This window comes from Ahaetulla prasina, chromosome 1 (assembly GCF_028640845.1).
Source record: "Ahaetulla prasina isolate Xishuangbanna chromosome 1, ASM2864084v1, whole genome shotgun sequence".
NCBI lineage: Eukaryota > Metazoa > Chordata > Lepidosauria > Squamata > Colubridae > Ahaetulla > Ahaetulla prasina.
In genome coordinates this window covers 308,548,107-308,569,449 of record NC_080539.1, presented here as the reverse complement: position 1 = coordinate 308,569,449, position 21,343 = coordinate 308,548,107, and the positions used below count along the sequence as shown (strand labels likewise).

General features: G+C 38.4%; 1 protein-coding gene across 1 annotated transcript; it reads left to right on the top strand.

Moving 5' to 3' along the window:
• On the top strand, positions 1 to 11,850 carry GREM1 (gremlin 1, DAN family BMP antagonist). Its single transcript, XM_058162142.1, has 2 exons — positions 1 to 138; positions 7,804 to 11,850. The coding sequence occupies exon 2, from the start codon at positions 7,805 to 7,807 to the stop codon at positions 8,351 to 8,353; it is 549 nt and encodes a 182-aa protein (XP_058018125.1). The 5' UTR covers positions 1 to 138; position 7,804; the 3' UTR covers positions 8,354 to 11,850.
• Positions 11,851 to 21,343: the final 9,493 nt, after the last annotated feature.

Genomic DNA, 21,343 nt, shown 5'->3' with positions numbered 1-21,343 from the left:
GCCGCTCTCAGCTGGCAGGCATTTAAATGGCAGCTAGCGCGCCGCGTTCCCAAATCCAAGGCTGAAGCTCGAGCGCCTTACGCGGGAAGAGCAGCAGCAGCAGCAGCAGCAGCAGCAGAGCTTCGGTCGCCGTCGCAGGTGAGGCATAGCGGGCTTACTAGCCTTCGCCGAGAGGAGGGGGCGACTCTCCACGTTGCAGAGCGAGGAAAAGCACGGTTGAAGGCACTGGAGCGTCGCGGTGCTACTCGAGACGTGGTGCCGAGCGTTGTTTTGGAAGTTCTTGGGAAAACAAACGCGGAGGGAAGCGAGCCGCCTCCTTGGCAGGAGGAAACCCGGAGTTCAGCGGGCTTTATTTTCATAGTGAGGGTGGCGGTAGGACTTTTTAAGCATTATTGCTGGCGCGGGAAAAGACTGGGGAATCGGGGCTTTTGATAGTGGTGGTAATCGGGAGTTTACCCGAATGCAAAAGAGGAGGTGCTTGTTTTTTTGAGTGCTTTCAAACGGAGGCTCTTGCACGTAAACTACTCGGGAGAAAAACCTTGCGGGGGGTTTATCCCAGGGTAGAGCCACCGGGGTTACTCAAGGTAGACACTGCGCTTCTGCGATTGTTGACTAAGGGGCAATTCAAGCTCAGCAACTCAGTGCGTTGCAGAGACCGTCCCCGCGGGGTGTAAATGGGGACGATCTCCTAAATTTGGGGGGCCCCTTCGCTCAGGGGCAGAGGCAGCAGCCAGCATCCTCCCCCCCCCCCCACGGTCAAGTTTGGCTTCCGAGCCCGTGCGTCTCGCCTTTCTGCCTGCCAGGTTACGAGGACGACGCAACGCCCGGGTAAAACTCTGCCCCGAGTAAATCCTGCGATTGGTTTTAAATGTGGCGTCTTCCGCGTCTCAAAGGAGGTTCATGTCTGCCGCGCTGGCACTTGAATTAATAAAGCGGCACCTTAATTATGTAAATTACCTAACATTGTTTACACTCGAGTAGCAATTGCGGCCGAGTCGCGATGGCGGGGATTCGGGAGTAAAGTTGTCTGGAAGGCGGCGATGGGGTGGCTTAGTGGAGCAGATGTAGGAGATTTTGAGCAAAATCTCTCCAAATGGGCCCCTTGCGGCGTTTTGCAAGCCGAAAGCCTGATTTCCAGGGAGCAGCCGTCGTGGATGGTTGCGTAAAACTTTCCTGCCAGGGGGCAATTGCAGCCGTGACAACCCCTTACCTAACTTCGCTAGGTAAGAGTTCCCACGATGCCACGGAGAGCGAGAAGCATCTGCTTTTGACGCCGGTTAGCCAGCGTTAAGCTGTCGTTTATGCAGATCTGGTGGGAACTAGGTAGATTGCAGTGGCCAAGGCGCAGCAGCGCTTCCACGGAAAGTTCGGAGGGAGAAACATTCAGGTAGGAACTATCGCTTTTGCGGACACAAGGAGTAAGCTATTCCCGCAAGCTGGCCTATGATTTTGTAGGGAGGTTTCTAGGACAAGCTATGCAAATGGGTTAAAAGAAAGCAATGGCCTCCCGCCCAGATTTAGTTACCTCTTTTTTAAAAAAAACCTTAAAAGTTTTAATTACAGAATGAAAAAAAAAATAGAATAAGAGGTGCAAAATAAATAAAGAGAACCTCTATTCCAAGAAAGAGAATTCCCACCCTCCTCACAAGTATAAGCAATTTCACCATCTTTTCACCTCCTCATAGTTAACAGATATAAAGTTAATTCATCATGCAATGTGTCTCTTAACAAAAAAATAGGCAAATCTGATAAATGTGTTCTCCCATCCAGGTGTCAGCAAAAAGTCCATAGGAGCCCTAAAATAATAATATTTAACAAATATAAAATTTGTCATTCCATATCTCAACTCACCATTAGCAAAACCACATTTGGAAGGCATAAAGTGGTCCAGTATACTAGTATGAACAAAAGACTAAAACTTAACATTGAGAAGAGGGACAATTACTCCTTTAAAGAGAACAAGCCCTAAAAAATCTCTTTCTTTGAGGAAGGACAGTTAGATACAAAGCCAATTTAAAGGCTATCGGATTAGGATACATAAAGAGTAATTACAGGGAGGAAGGTTAAATGCCATCTTAACTCTAAGCAAACCCAATACACAATATTTTTTCAGTCCAGCTGTCAACAAGGCCAAAGAGAACCACCCAAACTAACATTTTAGTACATCTTTTCTCCCCCCTTCCTTTTTTGATGCTGGCCTTGTTTCAGCTTACTCTCTTCATTTTATTAAAATTTCTAAGCAAGGAGAAGTAAAACACAAGGTTAAGTCCATGCTGTCATCATCTGATCTTCTGGCTTTTTTTAAAAAAACCCTCCAAATGTTGAGTAACCCTAGATCACTCATGTCAGCACTTTTTTAAAAAAATCACTCTTAACAAGGATTGCTAGATACAGTACTATACTGTGAAAAGTTCCAATATAACACAGGCAATAGAATCCCACATGGATCAAAATGATTAGTGTATTTTGATTAAGATACATTAAGATCTTGGCAAAGATAAGAGATGTGTAACATCTTTTAGTCAAAAATTAAAATAGAAGCACTAACAGCCTTCTCTATGGAGACACTCTCTTATACCCAGGTTTAGATCCAAGGCTTCTCTGAAAAACTCTTTCAAATTAGTTCAGAATCAAGATTCAAGAGGCTGTTAATGCATTAGAACATTAGAACATTGAACATTAGAACATTGAATCAAACTAAGCAAGGAGAATTTCAACAGAGACAAATGTGAAGTCTTCCTTTTGGCTGGGAAGAATTTAGTGTGGACGGCGACCGTGTTAAGCAACAGTAAAGGCAAAAAGGGATCACAAGGTAAATAACAATTAATAGCAGGATGGTGCTGAATGAAAAAGTGAATGCAATCCTACCATTACTGTAGTTTAGATCAAGAGAAGTCATTGTTACTCTACATCTGATTACCATAATTTAGACCAGGGGTCTCCAACCTTGGCAACTTTAAGACTTGTGGACTTCAACTCCCAAAATTCCTCAGCCAGCAAAGCTGGGTGAAGGCAGCTGGGAATTGAAGTCCACAAGTCTTAAAGTTGCCAAGGTTGGAGACCCCTGGTTTAGACAGTGAAAATCAGAGGTGTGTCCAAAGAAGACTAACCTAGATAACAAAGGGCTTGGAAATAAAAAAAAAAGAATGTTTGAAGGTGTTTATTATGGAAAAGGCAATGCTATGACATAAGAATCTGAATTCAAATTACATGTTAGTAGGACATCAGAAAAAATATCTGACAGTAAGATTGGTTCAACAATCAGAGATTGAGTGGTGACGGATCTCATTCACCACTAGAAATGATCAAATAGAGGCTGGGTGACCATCTTTGGGAGATGCTGTAATAATGGACTAGAATTAGATGTTGTGAAATATATCTTTGATCATTTACATTCTGTTATGTCTATTTTCATCTTTTAAAGCAAGTTTAAATGTTTGACCTGGTTTGAGAGGACCCGGAATCAAGTTTCTATATAATTGAAGTGGTCACTTGTGATTTTGGATTAGTTAGTCTCTCTAACCTATCTCATATGTTTGCTACTGGAATGAAACTTAGGGAGAGGGTATCTGCTTTGATGCTGCACAGAAAAGGTGAAATTTAAATAATTTTCTTGATAGATAAATTAGCTTCCAAAAAGTATACCAACCGAATGAGTTTCAATAGGATATATTAAGATGTCTGGATATGATCCATTGATATTTATTGTTGAGAGCCAGTTTGGTGTAGTGGTGAGATCATGAGTTCTAGTCCCACCTCAGGCACACAGCTAGCTAGGTAACCTTGAGCTTGGCACTGTCTCTGAGCACTAGGAAGCAGGCAATAACAAACCGCTTTGGAAAAACCTTGCCAACAAAACTTCAAGAATTTGCCCAGGCAGTTGCCAGGAATCAAAACTGACTTACAAAAAACCCAAAAAATTAAAAACCCAACATCCCCCCCAACCATCCCTTTATAATGTATTGTCCCACAGCAGAAGAGGAAACTCTTAAATTGATAGTTATCATCTCCAAGTTCATGTTTATAATTTAATTTGAATTCTTTTTTTTAAAAAAGCTGCTGTTGGTAGAATGCTATTCTTTCAATAGATTTTTTTATAGCTTCAAAGAAACATCCGGTATTTCTGCTAAGAAAAGCATTGTAAACTCTTAGCACAGTATACTCTGCCCTCTCCTCATCCACAGGACAGGTCTGTGATTGAGATTTGCAATTCAGTTTATATTGAGTCTGTCTGTAAAGACATTAAGAACCATTTGTTTGGGTCCTTCTCTCTGGCTATTTAATTAGAAAAATTAAAAGAAGGAGCAAGACTGCAGGATTACAAGTTTAGTACTGTACTGCAATCCAAAAACTAGCAATTGTGACTATGCCAGTAGGGCATTATTATTGCTTTGCTTTGTATCCGAGGATGCTGTTGCTAGTTTAGCAATTGTTTTAGAAATGTGCTTAATTTTTACTTTGCTGAATTTATTATAATAGGTATAATAAGTAGCTAGCATTATTTTTGTTTTTATTTAACTAATTTTTCTGAAAATTGAGTTTTTAAATTTTTTTTTGAAATCCATTTTCTTCAGCCGCAAATCCCTGATCGTGATCCTGTCATTGAGACTGGAAATTAAGTGTGTTGAGTGATAATTATGCTACCGCAAACCCAATTTATGGAGTCTGAATCTAGATACTGTATGTAGTGGAAAAAGTGGTGGAAACAAAATTTCCTTTGCTGATCTTTAAAGAAATGAAATAAATTTTTAAATTTCGTGGAGGGGCTTAGTGTGAAAGCACTGAGCTTCATTTAAAATATTTTCATGAAATATTTGAACTGCTATTTGCTTTCCTTAGTCTTACCTGGGTTTTATTTACCGTTTTTAATGTAAATAAAGGACCTGGGTGAAAAAAAGTAACATTGGTTGGAAGACTTAATGTAATACTTATTTGCCATAGTCTTTTTCCAAAGCAACTTGCCAGTTCCTTCTAACTAAAGTCAAGAGAAGTGACTAGGCTAAGATCAGCCAGCTGGCTTTGTGGCTAAAGCAGGACTAGAACTTAACTTTCTGGTCTTTAATCAAATATCTGAACCACTACCTCAAACTAGCTTTCAGCAGTTAATGTTGATTGATGATTACATGTCATCAAGTCATTATTGGCTTTTAGCAACCACATAGATAGACTTTCTCCAAGATGATCTGTCCCAAATTTGGTCTCTTGTATCTACAAATAGTGTACTTATCTCTGCTGTCACTTAGTCTATCCACCTTGGTACTTGTCATCATCATCTATTTCTCTACCACTTTACCTAGTATTAGAATCTTCTTCAGAGAGCTAGGACTTAACAAAATGTGTCCAAAAAGAGGGTGGATGGGTGTGCATCAGTAAATGAGGACCCAGATTGTTGGGGGCAATATGCTGACTCTGTAAACCACTTAGAGGGAGCTCTAAAGCACTGTGAAGCTGTATATAAATCAAAGTGTTATTGCTAAAGCCCATATAATTTACTGGAGAAGTTAATTTAATGGAATTGGAATTCCATTGACTACTTCATCTGAAGTCTCATGCTTATTCTAGATCTTAAGAACTGGCTTGGGGGTTCGTTTAATCAAGTCTTTGATTATCTCAATTCCTGCTAAATCATATATGTGTCCTCGGTTTTATTTCCTAGATCTTTTTCTACAGAGAATCTCCTTATACAGTAATATTGCTCTTGTCTCTTATTTTTGTCATTTCTCACTCTGTCCTTTTGGAATCTGTTAGAGTTTATGCTTCTTTGTTTAACATCATCATGCCATAAATAAATGCAACCTGGTTTTTTTTTACTAAAGAAAGGTCATCTGGCTTGGGGTCTGATGTCATATAAACCAGGTCAGGAGTGTTAAAAGCTACAAATTGAACCCCCTTTTTAAAAAAAAAATTGCGTTTACTACAGTGCACCATAAGCATGAGATTCATATGCTGAGGATTTAACCTTACTTACCAATTATAATTTAGGAGTACGGTAGTTGCCAAAGCCTACATGTAGACTATTTTGGCCCATGTTGATCTTAGAAAACAAAAGTTTTGAAATCTCTAAAACAAAATTAAGTAATTACATCCTAAAAGAAACATGTAAAGTAATAGGAAAATTATGGCCTAGCCTGACTGGAGGCCAAGAAATGCAAAATGCGACAGTACTAGAATAAACGTTAATTTTACCCTTTGGTTTAGATTCTTAAATATGTTGTGTTCAAAAACTATATTGCATTTAACTAGAAGTTAAACTTTATTTTATTGTAGCAATATTTTTCTTAAATTAATGACCTGAACTTGTTTTGTCTAAATGAGTTTTGTTCACAGGCAACTCGTCTTGGGGAGCACATTTTTGTTTTCCTTCTGCATTTTCCTAGGGGAAGATGTTCCAATATTAAGGAAATCTGTTAACCATAGTGGCATTCTTTCATTAGCGATTTAATGATACATTGGTCATTGGTTCCTGTTGGAGTTGTGTCATGTAGGACCCAAACTGAATATAATATGCAATGTTTTATTCTTTGAAATATTTTTTTTCCTTTTCCCAGATTCCCAACAGATCTAAGTAATGTATATGTGGAAAGGTTAAATCCTTTTTCTCTTCATAGAATCCTAATCTGAACCAGCACCAGAGGGGCCACAATCTATTGCAGTGAGAGCAAAAACATGCCATCATCCTAATCCTGTTTCTCCATTTTTTTTCTCTACAACTCCATGCTGTGAATTTTTTAAAAAATCAACTAAAAGTTATATTAATGGTCCATGCAGTCTGGCTCTCAATTTCTCTAGGGCCCCACTGTATAATAGGTATCTAGTATTACTTTTGTTTTTCCTTTAACTCATTTTTCTGAAAATTGAATTTCTATATTTTTTTGAAATCCATTCTCTTTAGCCACAAATCCCTTATTGGGATCCTGTCATTGAGACTGGCAATTAAGTGTGTTGAGTGATAATTATGCTACCGCAAACCAATTTATGGCGTCTGAATGGGGTGAAATCCTGCAAGTTCTGACAGGTTCTGTAGAACCAGTAGCAGAAATTTTGAGTAGTTCAGAGAACCGGTAGCAGAAATTTTGTAGTTCAGAGAACCAGTAGCAGAAATTTTGAGTAGTTCAGAGAACCGGTAGCGGAAATTTTGAGTAATTCGGAGAACCGGCAAATACCACCTCTGGTTGGTCCCAGAGTGGGGTGGGAATGGGGATTTTACAATATCCTTCCCCCTGGAGTGGGGAGGGAATGTCGATTTTGCAGTATCCTTCTCCTGCCATGACCACCAAGCCACACCCACCAAGCCACACCACGCCCACAGAACCAATAGTAAAAAAATTTGAATTTCACCACTGAGTCTGAATCTAGATACTGTATGTAGTGGAAAAAAGGGTGGGAACGAAATTTCCTTTGCAGATCTTTAAAGAAATGAAAGAAATTTTAAAATTTTGTGGAGGGTCTTAGTGTGAAAGCACTGAGCTTTATTTAAAATATTTTCATGAAATATTTGAACTTCTGTTTGCTTTCCTTGGTCTTATCCGGGTTTTATTTACATTTTTTTAATGTAAATAAAGGACCTGGGTGAATAAAGTAACCTTGTTTGGATTCAAAATTTGCACCGCTGACTTGAGTCAAATAATAAAGTCCAGTATATTAACTTGATGCTCTTGTTGTTGTTAGTAAGCATAATATAAATAGATGAAGTTTAGGGCCAGTTTCTGAATTTCTCTAGCGCAGAAAATCTTTTTTGCAGCTTTGGATATATTTTTTAATTGGTAGAAAACAACCTGATAATATTCCTTTTTGTATTCTTAGAATGGCTCACGCAGTTTCTGCTGTTGGTGTCCTCCTTTTGTTCAGTCTTCTCCTGCCCTCAGCAGAGGGTAGCAAGAGGAACCGTGGATCACAAGGAACCATCCCTTCTCCTGACAAAGCCCAGCCCAATGACTCCGAACAGACCCAGCAGCCGCCCCCACCACCGGGCTCCAGACCCCGGGGGAAGGAGAAGGCCAAATCTACTGAAGAGGTGCTGGAATCAAGCCAAGAGGCATTGCATGTCACGGAACGAAAGTATCTGAAAAGGGATTGGTGCAAAACGCAGCCGCTTAAGCAAACGATCCAAGAGGAAGGCTGCAGAAGCCAAACCATCATTAATAGATTCTGTTATGGTCAGTGCAATTCATTCTATATCCCAAGGCATATCCATAGGGAAGAAGGTTCCTTCCAGTCGTGTTCATTCTGCAAACCAAAGAAATTTACCACCATGGTGGTTACACTGTCCTGCCCAGAAATGCAACCTCCAATCAAGAAAAAAAGAATCACCCGAGTTAAAGAATGCCGCTGTATATCCATAGACTTGGACTAGAAGGGATCATGGAGGATAATCTGCTCACCAGGGCATTTCCTCCTTCAAACCAGGCATCTTAACCTCTTTAGGTATGTCCAAATGGGACATGAATCAAAGAGAATTGCAACAAACAGTATGTGTTACTCCTCTGTAGGTGTGAACTACAGCTTTGAAAGTTAAATCATTTGGAGTGTATCTTAGGCTTAGTAATACACTAATTGCTCCTGTCCTGGGATTCTGCACTTGAATCTGTGCCATTGACTCTCTCATGATCATCAGTAGCAGTTATCTGTTGTAGATTTGGAGACATTTTTCAGAATTATGTTCTGAGGAAAATATGGAAAGGAATTAAGTTAATTGCAGGGAGTGCCGTTGTGATGGAGAAGAAAGCTTGTATGTTATCACCTTCATTTGGACATTAAATAGCCACGTCTAGACCTAAGAAGGAAAGAGAAACAGGGAAGGCAGAAAAATGAACAAGGGAAAGAAAAGTAATGTATACACTGCCCCCTTGAATATCTTGAATATTATTTCTGATTGCATTTCTCAAGCCAACAGTATCTTTCAATACTGTATATATTCGTCTGTAAACCCATCTGCTGATAATATGACCCTTGCATTTTTTGCTTGGACATCAACCCATTTTTCAAGGTACCATCTCCCATTGAAGGTGTCTGCTTCTTCCATACCACAATTGTTGTGGTTGTCTAAGCTTCCTCTACTATAGAAGTATAGAAAGGAGGGACGAAATTTTTTCTCCTTTCTCCTTGCTTTCTTAATTGATCTGATTGTATGGAGGAGAAAGCCATCAGATAACCCCATTGCGCAAGCTGAAGGGGCACTAGCTGGACCTGAAATATTCTTGCTACTCACTAAAATACCATGTAAAAATATTCCACCCATGGATAAACTGATACTTGAAATTTGCTTATTTGAAGATGGGTTTATATAGGAATATATACACTAGTACTTAAAAAATTTGGAGGGGAAAACTTATCAGAGTACCTCTAGCAGGGGTGAAACCCAGCAGGTTCTGACAGGTTCTGGAGAACCGGTAGCAGAAATTTTGAGTAGTTCGGAGAACCGGTAGCGGAAATTTTGAATAGTTCAGAGAACCAAAAAATGTCATCTCTGGCTAGAGCCAGAGTGGGATGGGAATGGAGATTTTGCAGCATCCTTCCCCTGCCACACCCACCAAGCCATGCCCACAGAACCGATAGTAAAAAAATTTGAATTTCACCACTGACCTCTAGGTAAGTCTATCCATGGATAAACCAACCCAAATTTGGGGGGTGAATTGGCACCTGAAATTTTCAGTTTTTCTGCAAGCATATATGAAAATATTAAATGTTAATTGCACAGTTACTCTTTAAAGTCAACTTGCCTAATATGTATGTTGACAACTATTTACACATGTATCCCTTCCAGAGCCACACATTGTATAATTCATACATAGTCAGTTCATACAGAAAGTGAAGCATTGCAATAACCATTTTTAACCGCAAATATCACAGATTTAAAATTTTCAGGGAAGATCCTAAATAACCTTGCTGATGCTTCCCAATTTTCTTCAACTTGTCACAAGTGGAATTTGGACGAAGTTAAGATAATGAATAGTTTTTAATGTGAATCTGGCTAAAGAAATGCTTCTTCCATGCTGTGATCATGAGAGATGCATTATCTCACTAGAGAATTCTGTTTTCAGACAGTCAGATTTCTGCCATTAAACATCGCTCTTAGTTATTTAAGACAGAAGAAATGACAGAATATACCAGCTATAATTTTTTTTTGCACTTTTTCTGAAATTTGTGAAGGTTAGGGTTAGCTAGACCAATGTTTTTCAATACTTAGCAACCTTAAGATTCAACTTTAACTCTCAGAATTCCCCCAGCCAGCATGACCCTTAAATTTCGATTGAATACATACAGAGTGTGACTCTCAGTGAGACTCTGTGTGACATTCAGGTAGCCAGCTTTCTTAACATGCATAGCTGGCATCTGGAAATCATAATATCCTTGAAGTTACACTAGGGAAGAAAATCTGTCCTGCCTCTTCCTTGAAGTGTATCTCCAAAGCTGACTAGTGATCTCCTAAAGTAGTGTTAATGATATATCTTTTAATTACTATAGTGCTGGTAGTCTAGTAGATACAGCAAAGTTACGGATCACCTAATGATGCCAGCTTCTGTGAAATATTGTTGCTTCTTTACAGACAAGAAGATAGCAAACTTAAGCAGTGTTGCTGTGTGTATGTGTACGTGTATCTCCAGTCTGGTATCTGATGTAGCCTTCTGGGCTGAAATATTTGTTGACGAACAAGTGGTATTAGAAGAACAGCAGAAAAAAAACCTTCCCGATGAATTGGGAATTTATGTGGGAACCAAATGGACTGTAGTTTCAACCTGATCTTTATGCCTAGTTGCATTTTTTTATGTGGAAAAGAGAAGCAAGAATGTGCTCCAAGACTGGAAGAAATTCTGAGTTGTGTTAAGACAGTGACAATTGTGTGGCTGTATAGAAGGCATCAGGTGACATTTCAGCCTGTTAATCATCGGTCTATAATCTACCATCTTTCAAGCATTATCTGGTCTTTATGGTACAGTCTCTTTTTTGCTTCTGCCCAGCATTACAGCGAATGATACTTTATTATAATGTTATAGCATAACCATATATATATCTATATTCCAGGAACACAGACTGGATCAAGAAGCTACTAAATGCCACCTCATTAAACACAGTTATAAAAATGACTTGTTTTTCGAAGCCACAGCAATAACAGAGTTAATTTTTTTGTCAGTGCAGTAATAATTTAGAGAACAGCTGTGGGTACAGACCTTCCGCATTAGACACTTCAGCCACTAGACCTATAACGAGATAGCATCCACATTACAGTATCTGCAATCTTTCATCAAAATGCTTCCTGACCTCACAGATACGAGCCTAATATGCCAGCTTATATTAGCACATTACACTGCATCATATCCCCAGGCTTCATTTTTGGGAGGTGATTGTTAAAATATGACATCTGAGCTACAAATGATATTTTCCACTATGTGGATTGTGAAGTAGAAAGATATTTAATGGCATTGCCATGTGTGTAGGATATGAGTGTTGCCTAATTCAGAGCATGTTTTAGACAAAAAACTTCCCTTTCCCTTTTGAACTGTTGGAAACTTGTGCTGATCTTTTTCTTCCAGCATTTGTTATAAAGGACACAAAGCAATTCAGCATTCTGGATAGGACCATTCTGAAGTAAGATTTGCCAAGAATATGAGATCCTAATACAAAAGTCCTGACTCTTATGTACAAACAGCACATTTTCAAACAAATATAGATTCTATAAAGAACTTTTAAAAACGTTTATTCTTAAGTAAAACCATTCTACAAAAATTGATTTGCTGTACATAAAATTTAAAATACAACCTTAAATATTTAAATGTGACTGTAAGCCGATACTCCTTCTTGTAGAATTTCACAATGCAAATGTTGGTTTTAAAAATAAACTTTCTCTATTATAAACTAATGAGTACTTGGGCATAAGTCTTCACTAAAATACATCATTGTTTCCTACTAATTCTGCTTTTTCATGTGCCCTGGATTGTAGGTGAATGTGTATACTGAAAGAATATGTATTGTTGCTTTGAATTTTATGGAAGAATGTGGATCCAAAGGGCTGCTTTTAGTACATCTAGCTACATGCTGCAATAAGGAGAGCTTACAGCTGCTTGCCTCAGTTTTCTCTTTCTGAGCCCTAGAGTTTGTATTTTTAAGTTTTGAGAAAAGTGGGTATACAGGATTGCTTTTTAATGCATAGATCAAAAATTATTAATTTTTTTTGCAAAAATCAAAAATACCAGGGACATAAACTTAAACTGATAGGAGGGAAATTCAAAAGAAATCTTAGAAAGTATTAGTTCACAGAAACAGTAATGGAAGCTTGGAAGCCAACTTCCAGTGGTGATCATGAGTCATCAATAAATGAGTTTAAACATGCTTGGAATAAATACATGTCCATCATCCAACAAACATTAAAATAATAAAAATTTAAAAAACCTCAAGGGGCAGACCTTATGGACCACTAGGTCTTTCTCTGCTGTCGATTTTCTATGTTTCTGTCAATCTATCCAGCCTCTCCTTTATATGGGGGAAATGCCAATTTCAAATAATTGGTTTATGCAGCGGTCTCTAACCTTTGCAAATTGGCCCAGCTGGGGCGAATACGCACGTGCGTGCAGCTCAACTTGTGCAAGTAGTGGGCTGGTAGTAGGCTATGGCCCAGAGGTTGGGGACCCCAGGGTTTAGTATTGCTTCAAAGTTCTTTTCTTCTAACTTTGCTTTCGCTTTAAATATGGATGGCCTGGAACTTCATTTCCAAGACAACGGAAGTTTCAAATCCTCAACTGAACTGTTTTTCCTGAAAGTAGAATCAAATTTCTGACTCAAGGGAAAAGTGTGGTTGACTATTTCGAGTGAAGCTATAAGCATCCATAGGGAGAAGATAGGGAGAATTTGCTCCAAAGAGCCAATAGGTTAGTCAATAGGAGTATAGGTCTGGGACCTAAGAGGCCCCCAGGTTCATGTCTTCATGATGATGATGGATTTCATTGGATGACTTTTGTTCTCATTATTTTGTAGCCCACTCTCTTAACCCTAATCATGTTAGGATAAAAATGAAGAGTGATCCATTAATACTACCTTAGTTGCTTTGAAGAAATGCAGGGATATATATATGTGGAAGATAATTATCCTTAACTGTAACTCTTTAGTTCTGCATATTCCCTTTCTGTAAAATTATAAAAAGAGACACCAAATATAAACCTCTGATTTCTTGAAGAGTGCTGTTTATTCCTTTTCTTAAAAGTTAGAATGCCTCAAGTGATTTCATGTGGCAAGCATGAACATAGATTCAGCCTGTATCTATCATTTTTTTGCTGAGATTGTGAGCCAGAGTTCAGTTTACACAGAGCTACCCTGTTTATCCCATATAATCTTTCCTGCTCTTGGCTTCTTATGGAAAATGTTTTAAACAATATCTTCTTTTCTAGGTTTGAAAGACTAGTTGCATTTATCATATTCTTGAATTAACCTATTTTCTGGCTTTGCATGGTATACAGAGACAACTTAAACGAGTTGGTTCAACCCAATATGATAAGCTATAAAAAGCCTATGCAAGAATAACACTTAGGTTTTGTGTTAGGCCTAATCTAGGTCAACTTGTTATACAACCAATGCAGTTTTAAAAGAACTAACATCTATTATTTTAAAAGAGGCTTCATATGTACATTTATATGCCCAGGACTTTTCCATGGATACAGGCATGTTGGTCAAAGTGTCAATCTCAACACAGTATATACTTATATAGGGTCTGTTTGACAGAAAATGGTTATTCCAGCAGGCCTAGCATTCAGACACATTGTCTGCAGTTGAGTTTACTCCATTTGGTATCCAAGTGTACTGTCTGTCTAATCAAAGCTGTAGAGTCTTGATTCATTCTCAGAAGAGCCCATAATTATTCATCTTTATTGTCTCAAATAGTTGGCTCAACCATACAGACACTATCTTAATTTTCACTTTGTTATTTTTCTTCAACCCATCTGTTCCCAAACCCAACAGCTATGGACATTCATACCAATACCATTTGAAATCTGGTTAGTTTGATCTGGTGACTAAGATTGAGTGACTTTTATGAGGCTTCGTCTAAGCCTAAGTGGAATGCTTAACTGAGTTTTGATACCGGTGTCTGTATTGTTGCAACTGTTTCTTGATGTTGCTTTTGTTGTTTTTCCCATGATATTAGAACCATTTTTTATACCATGCCTTTACTTACATAATCATAAGAAGATGTGAAAGACAAATACATTGACATAAAAGAGAGTGATTTGATTAAGTCAAAGAGAAACATTTCTAAGCGGCAATATGGTTTGGCTCTTTTATCTTTTGTGTGATACAGATGTAAGTCTCAACATTTGGGGATGGAGCAGAACATGTGTAGGAGATTCTAACAAGAACACTTTTATTTGTTTCTTAAGTTTCTTAAGTCAAATGTTAATGGTGCAGGGCCAAGGAGCAAAATGGCAAACAGATGCAGTCAGTAGGTATTGTGGCTACAATTCTATTAGAAGATACTTATACAAGATGACAATAAAAGGAAGATTCCGATGCTTTCTCCTGCAATGTGTTCAGAGCCCTGCCTCTCCCCTGCCAGCTTTAAATAAATAAATAATACATAAATGCATGCACAGAGATATTTGACATAGCAGTGCAACATTTCAATGGTGAAAGGAGGGAGCCACAGCATGCAGTGGTGGTGATGGAGTTCAAGTGCTATCTAAACTGCATCACCTTCATTTCATTGCATAAAGGATAACCAAACCCTTTCCCTGTCGGGCATGAAGGATGGTGTACACACACACACACACTGCTTATTTTTATGTATATTAATATACAGGGAGTGTTTTTCATTTTAGTATGGTGGAGCAGCGAATCTTCAAGAGAGGAAACTGTTTCAACTCAAGATCAAGGGCGTATTTTGCAAAGCAGATCTCAGGCATTGTAACTAACATCTCAAGCAATTAGGGTTAAGTAATAATTGGAGGTAAGACTTCTAGGGGAAACCTGAAGCAACGGCTAGCAAGGCTAGATAGTAGTGCCTACTTTATAAATAAATAGCCTGATCTAGTGCAAAACAGCTTATAGAAATAACAATTCAATATGTTTCAGTCAAGGATGTTTGTAAGGCTGTGGATAGCATGATAATAGCAAGCATGACCATTGGCTTGAAGTCCCACCCCTTCTTAGCTTGCATCACACCATAAGGGTGGAGCTTCAGTTGCCATGGTTGCCTGCACCATCTTGAATTTGTACAACACGCAAGACTACAGATAGTCTTTCATTGTATTTTGCAACACAACCATTCATCCATTAGTAAAAAGGTTTAGAAGAGTTTGATTATTTTTACCACTCATAACGTGACTACAAATTTTGTCCTTCTTAAAGGCAAAGATATAAACATTCCCTATACCAACTATTCATGTAGGTGAAAAAAAAATGATTCCAATGCGTTTACTAATAAATAAAGTAAATTATTTTAAGTTAAAAAAGGCCAAGTTCTCAAATGAGGGGGGGGAAAAAGACTACAAGTCTTGGCTCTCTCAGATTTTAGACATTTTAAATATTTTTATAAAAGCGTTCACAAATATATTGCTGACTCTCATCATAAAGGAATCAGCAACAAATGGAATTAGCACCACTATAGGAAGAATTTTGATTAGTTTTAGGTGGTTTTTTTTAAAATGCACAACTACGGTTTCTGATGTTCATGGAATTTTTTCATTTTGGCTATATATTGATTACTTATACGTTTAACCTGGAAACTTTGTTTTATAAATTTTTGCAATACAGTGAAACATGAATGAAATGGGTTTTATACGATACGGTTAAAACTAAGCAGATTTTACTTGTCATCTGAATGTAGTCACAAGCTTTGTTATTGTCAGGCCTTTGAGGTAGACCGGGTTAGAAAACAGACACCGTGAGGAATACTTTTCAAGATAAAATCTTTTCAAGGCTATCTCTGTCGTTCTCTACAGTCACAAATTTGACCATACCTTTGCTTTTTATTTTTTATTTTCCAAATACTAAGTTCAGTTCATTCTAAAAGTGGGAATAGACATTCCTCTTTGAAGGGACACCCTTTCACCACAAGATATGGCATCATTTTGATAAAAATAAAGGTTCCCCTTGCACACATGTGCTAGTTGTTCCCGATTCTAGGGGTAGTACTCATCTCTGTTTCAAAGCTGAAGAGCCAGTGTTGTCCAAAGATGTCTTCGTGGTCATTGGCCCGCATGACTAAATGCCAAAGGCACACGGAACACTGTTACCTTCCCACCAAAGGTGGTCCCTATTTTTCTACTTGCATTTTTATATGCTTTCGAACTGCTAGGTTGGCAGAAGCTGGGACAAGTAATGGGAGCTCACCCTATTACACGATACTAGGGATTCGAACCGCTGAACTGCCAACCTTTTGATCAACAAACTCAGTGTCTTAGCCACTCAGCCACCACATCATTTTTTGATAGATGCTAATAAATAAATTGCCTCATCCGAGCAATGACAAATATAGCAGCTGGATCGAAACTGACCACTATGAGAACAGAGGACTGTCACTGATTTTCTTCAGGAGATTCCTGGCTTGGCTTTATGATCCAAGATGTATTTAGTGTGGTCACTATCTGATAGGTCTGTTCTGTAAAGATCCTAGCAGAGACTTACTTACTTTCTTTTTTTCACAATACTTGTCTCTTCAGCTGTTCTTCTTGCAAAATAAGTTTAGAGGTTCTCAAATAATGACTGATTGAGGGCAATATCTTAATTCAAGTGCTCTCCACACAATTGTATTCTAAAATTTTATTTTGACATGTAACTCAGAGGTTTATCAGGTCCACAGAACAAGGAACACAAAGATTCCAGGATTGTAAAAGAGGTTTTCAACACAGCAACAACAAAAGATGCAACAGGCTAATGTGATCCTGATATTTATAATGCAATCCAGTGCATAATATTTGGAAATAAGTCCCTGTGGTGTTTGATAAGCCAATTCAATATTAATCAGACTATAGCTTTAATTAGCCAGTTTGGTGCAGTGGTTAATACACGAGAGTAGGAACTGGGAGACTTTGCATTCCAGTCCCACCTTAGACACAAAGCTACCTAGGTGAGCTTGAGCTAACTCTAGGAAGGAAGCAATGGCAAGAGTGAAATGCTCCCGATTTGGACCGGATCAGCCGATCCGGTAGCGATGGTGACGGGTGGTTCGGAGAATCGGAGCAAAAATCCCTGCCCACCCCCCATCGCCCGGTCGCCTGCTTGCCGCTTCTTTCTGGCTCGCTTGCTTTTCCCACCTGAATGGTAGGAATAGGTAGTAAAAAATGCTTTTAAAATGTAAAAAAAAGGCTCTGATGATCACAGCTGAGCCATGCAATCCTCAGAGCCTTTTTTTTTAACTTTTAAAAGCATTTTTTACTACCTATTTGGCCAAATAGGTTGTAAAAAATGCTTTTAAAAGATTAAAAAAAGGCTCTGACAATCACAGCTGTGGTGCATGAACATCGGAGCCTTTTTTTTTACTTTTAAAAGCATTTTTTTACTACCTATTCACCCAAATAGATAATAAAAAATGCTTTTAAAAAAGTAAAAAAAATGGCTCCGATGATCGCGTGCCACAGCTGATTACCCCCCTGCATGTGCTGTTCTACCTACCTTCCTTCCCATGCCTCCTTTTGCCGTGCATTGCACGTGCACCTTGCATTTGGTGTGTGGTGTGCACTGTGCATGCACATGTGCAGTGAATGTTTGGCACGCAGAGCGCATGCACAGCCACCGAACCGGTAGTAAACCGGTAGTAAATTCGCACCACTTCGGGAGAACCGGTTGTTAACTTTCTGAGCAGTTTAGCAAACTGGTTGTTGGAAGAAATCATTAGGGCAGAGAACCGGTTGTTAAATTACTTGAATCCCACCACCGAGTAAACCGGTTCAGATTTCACTACTGAGCAATGGCAAACCATTTTTGAAAAATCATGCAAAGAAAACTGTGGGAACTTGTCCAGGCAGTTTCCAAGAATTAGACATGATTGTACAAGATAAAAAATAGCCTTAACTACTACTATAGCCTTCCCTGGAAGGAAGTGCACTCCTCCACATTCATTTTTATAGTAATCTAAATACCTATTGGGACTGAAAAGATTTGAAAGGCCCATCGAAAATCCAAACAAAAGATTAAAAATCTGTCATCAAGTTTTAATGATTCATTTTCAATTGAGATGTAGGGAAAGGTTACAGAATTAAAGCTGCTAAAGAATCCATCTGTCGCCATCTGTCTCTATGATGGAGAAACTTGGCAATTGGATTGCAAGATGGCAACAGTAGATGATTGCATCTAATTTTCTGCAGTGAAGCAGACGCCAGATGTTTCTTCTTCTTTGATCTTAATCACACTTTAGGTTGCAGACAATAAGATTGGTTTAAAATTTATTGTCTCTTTGATTTCCACATTTTGGTGCTTTTAAGGAGAGATTTCTAAATGTTGACAAGTGAGGTGGCATCAGAAGTGTCAAGTAATTAATCTCCTTTGTAAAAAGGTCTTAATTAGAACCCATTTATGTTTCCATGCAACATGAGTTCTTGTTCGGGCAATCATAAATTTGCTTCATATAATGAAGTCTCATTGTGTTGCTTATCATAATATTTTAAGCATCTGTAGCACAGCTTCTGGTAAACCTTTCATGTTGCCTTAAAGCTATTGGAAACTATAGCTGTTATTAATCAAAAGAAGCAGGAATTAAAAGATGCATTGATTCTGTTCTTTCAGCTGCTGGGTTTTTTTTTAAATTAAAATAAATGGATATTTCTAGAGTGTTATTCCTACAACTGACCTATGGCACATAATTTCTACTGAACTTCTAGCAAATGAATGCTATTATGAGAAAGATTATAAACCTCAATAACCCCAGTGCTTTAGAAGTTAATTGCAGTATATGCAATTAATTCTGCTGGGTCAGAAAAACCAGAAACAAGATCACAAATCTATGAACTTTATAGAACAGGGCAATTTACACAAGTGTTTTCTCCTACCTGTGTTTTATCTTACCTGTGTGACACAGCTTATTCATAACCCATTATCTCATTTTTATGATGCTATCTGTCAATATTATGGTTTCATTTTGTAATGTTGGCTTTCATATAGCAATGTGTTTTGATCTTTCAATATTGCTAGTGGTTTCAAACTCTGACTGCACAGCTAAGTGGAAGAACAAAGTTTACCTGTCTTATACGACATTGACAATGAGATAGCGTCTTTCAATGCATCTGAATGGATGAGGTCAATTTAGAGTATACATGGCAGATACGTAGTATCCCCAATTGAGCTTTCCAACAAACTGACTGAAATGGCTACCTCATTTTTCTTAAAGGTAGATTTTCAAAAACCAAAACAAATTTCTGTGACTACCCCCTATCTTTGGAGATAAGGATGGTAGTTACACCAATTACCTGGAAATAATCAATTAAGGTTTGACAGTCTAACTGTATGAAGGTCCCTGAAACTGAAATACAGGATTTTTTTAAAAAAAGTAAATGGATTCCTCCAAAATCCCTGTGTAATACCTCATTAGTTGCGGCTCACATCAAACTTTAGTCCACTGTGGCAAGGATAGGGCTGACCCTGGAAGGAAGTGAAGCTGAAGTTTAAATAAGGACATGTTTGGAGAAAATATCAGTCACCTGAAACCCACCCTCATACCCTTTCATTTAGATCTGGATGTTGTTCCTTGAGGCAAGAGGTCAGCATGTTCATCATGGATAGGTGACACCGTCTGCTCTTCTCAGTTGGTCAGCAATGTTATTTTCTTAAGAAGCAGGATGTTATTCCTAGAGGTCTGCCACTCGGCAAGGTCAAAAGTAATATTTTATGGTTAATGTTTATTATTAATTTTGGCTGTGGCCTTTCCTTTAAGCATTTGTATGGTGTCAACCTGAACTGCTGTGGGTCAGAACTTGACAAGGTTATGACATGAACCATGCATTCACTTTTCTTTCCCAAACACACACTAGCAAAACAATGCACATGGGAACTGGGAAACCCTATATTAACTTATTCCATAACGTCTACACCCTGAAAAAATAAAAACAGAACTAGGAGTCTTTTTGTTTTTAAGCAGATCTGTTTTCAGCTGGAGAGTCTTTTTTACCATAGCTGTAACCAAATGACAAAATATACTGGAATTGAGCAAAATCACCCTTCTAAACGAGTGTAGAATTACATTCTGGTACAGAGTCAAGGGGTGCTTCCAAATGAGGATTTAGTGCAAAATGATTATATCATTCATAGACTTTTACTGCTGGTGGTGGATTAGATGGTTGTCCCTCATTTAGATCCCTTTGTTTGTTTTCTTATCAGAGAAAATGGTTAAGGAAAACATAGAATACTGAAGGATGTATTTTAATTGGAATTGCCTGCTTGGAAAAGTAGGCTTGAGTTAGAACTTCTAGAAAAATCCTCTTGCAGTAATCTCCATAATCATTAAAGACCATGAAAGCTGCCCTAGTACGTGAATTTTCAAAATTGTGATTCATATATTTTAAGACATCTTTGGAAATAGCTATATTTTCCATCAAAAACTAAACTTTAGCCAAAGAATTCCTCCAAACAAAGAAAACGGTTGATGTCGGAGTGAAAAACATCAAGGGAATCACTAACTACACTGAAAGCAGAATTTTAGTAGCTGTTGAGAAATACTAGAGGATAATTTCATTTTGTATGCCAAAAAAGCCAATGCAATTCCAGCTGCATTAACAGAGGGATAGAATTAAAACCACGTGAAGTGTTGATACTCCTTTACAATGCTTTGGAAAGACCCTACTTGGAATTCTGCATCCAGTTTGGTGGACATGAGAAAAAAAAAGGTGTTGAGACTCTAGACAGAGTACAGAGAAGAGCAATGAAGATGATCAGGGGACTGGAGGTTAAAATATAAAGAACAGTTGCTGCAATTGGCTATTAATGAATAGAAGAACTGAGGGAGACACAATAGAAGTTTTCTAATATCTAAAGGGCTGCCATAAAGAAGAGGGGGTCAACCTATTCTCCAAAACACCTGAAGGCAGGACAAGAAGCAATGGATGGAAACTAACCAAGGACAGAACCAACCTAGAAGTAAGAAGAAGTTTCCTGACAGTTAAACAATTAATCAGTGGAACAACTTGCTTCCAGAAGTTGTGGGTGCTCCAACACTGGAAGTTTTAAGAAGAGATTTGACAACCATTTATCTGAAATGGTATAGGGGTGTCAAACTGGCAGCCTATGGGCTGGAAGTGTCACATGCAGGCCATGCCCATGCCAGTGCCCACGCCAGTGAAGGGGAAAGCATCATGTGACAGCAATGTGACACTGCAGGTTTGACACCCGGAGTATAGGGTTTGCTGCCTAAATAGGGGGTTGGAGTAGAAGA

Excerpts from the sequence above, each read along its gene's own strand:
- GREM1 (XM_058162142.1), top strand. The coding sequence starts at position 7,805 with ATGGCTCACGCAGTTTCTGCTGTTGGTGTCCTCCTTTTGTTCAGTCTT.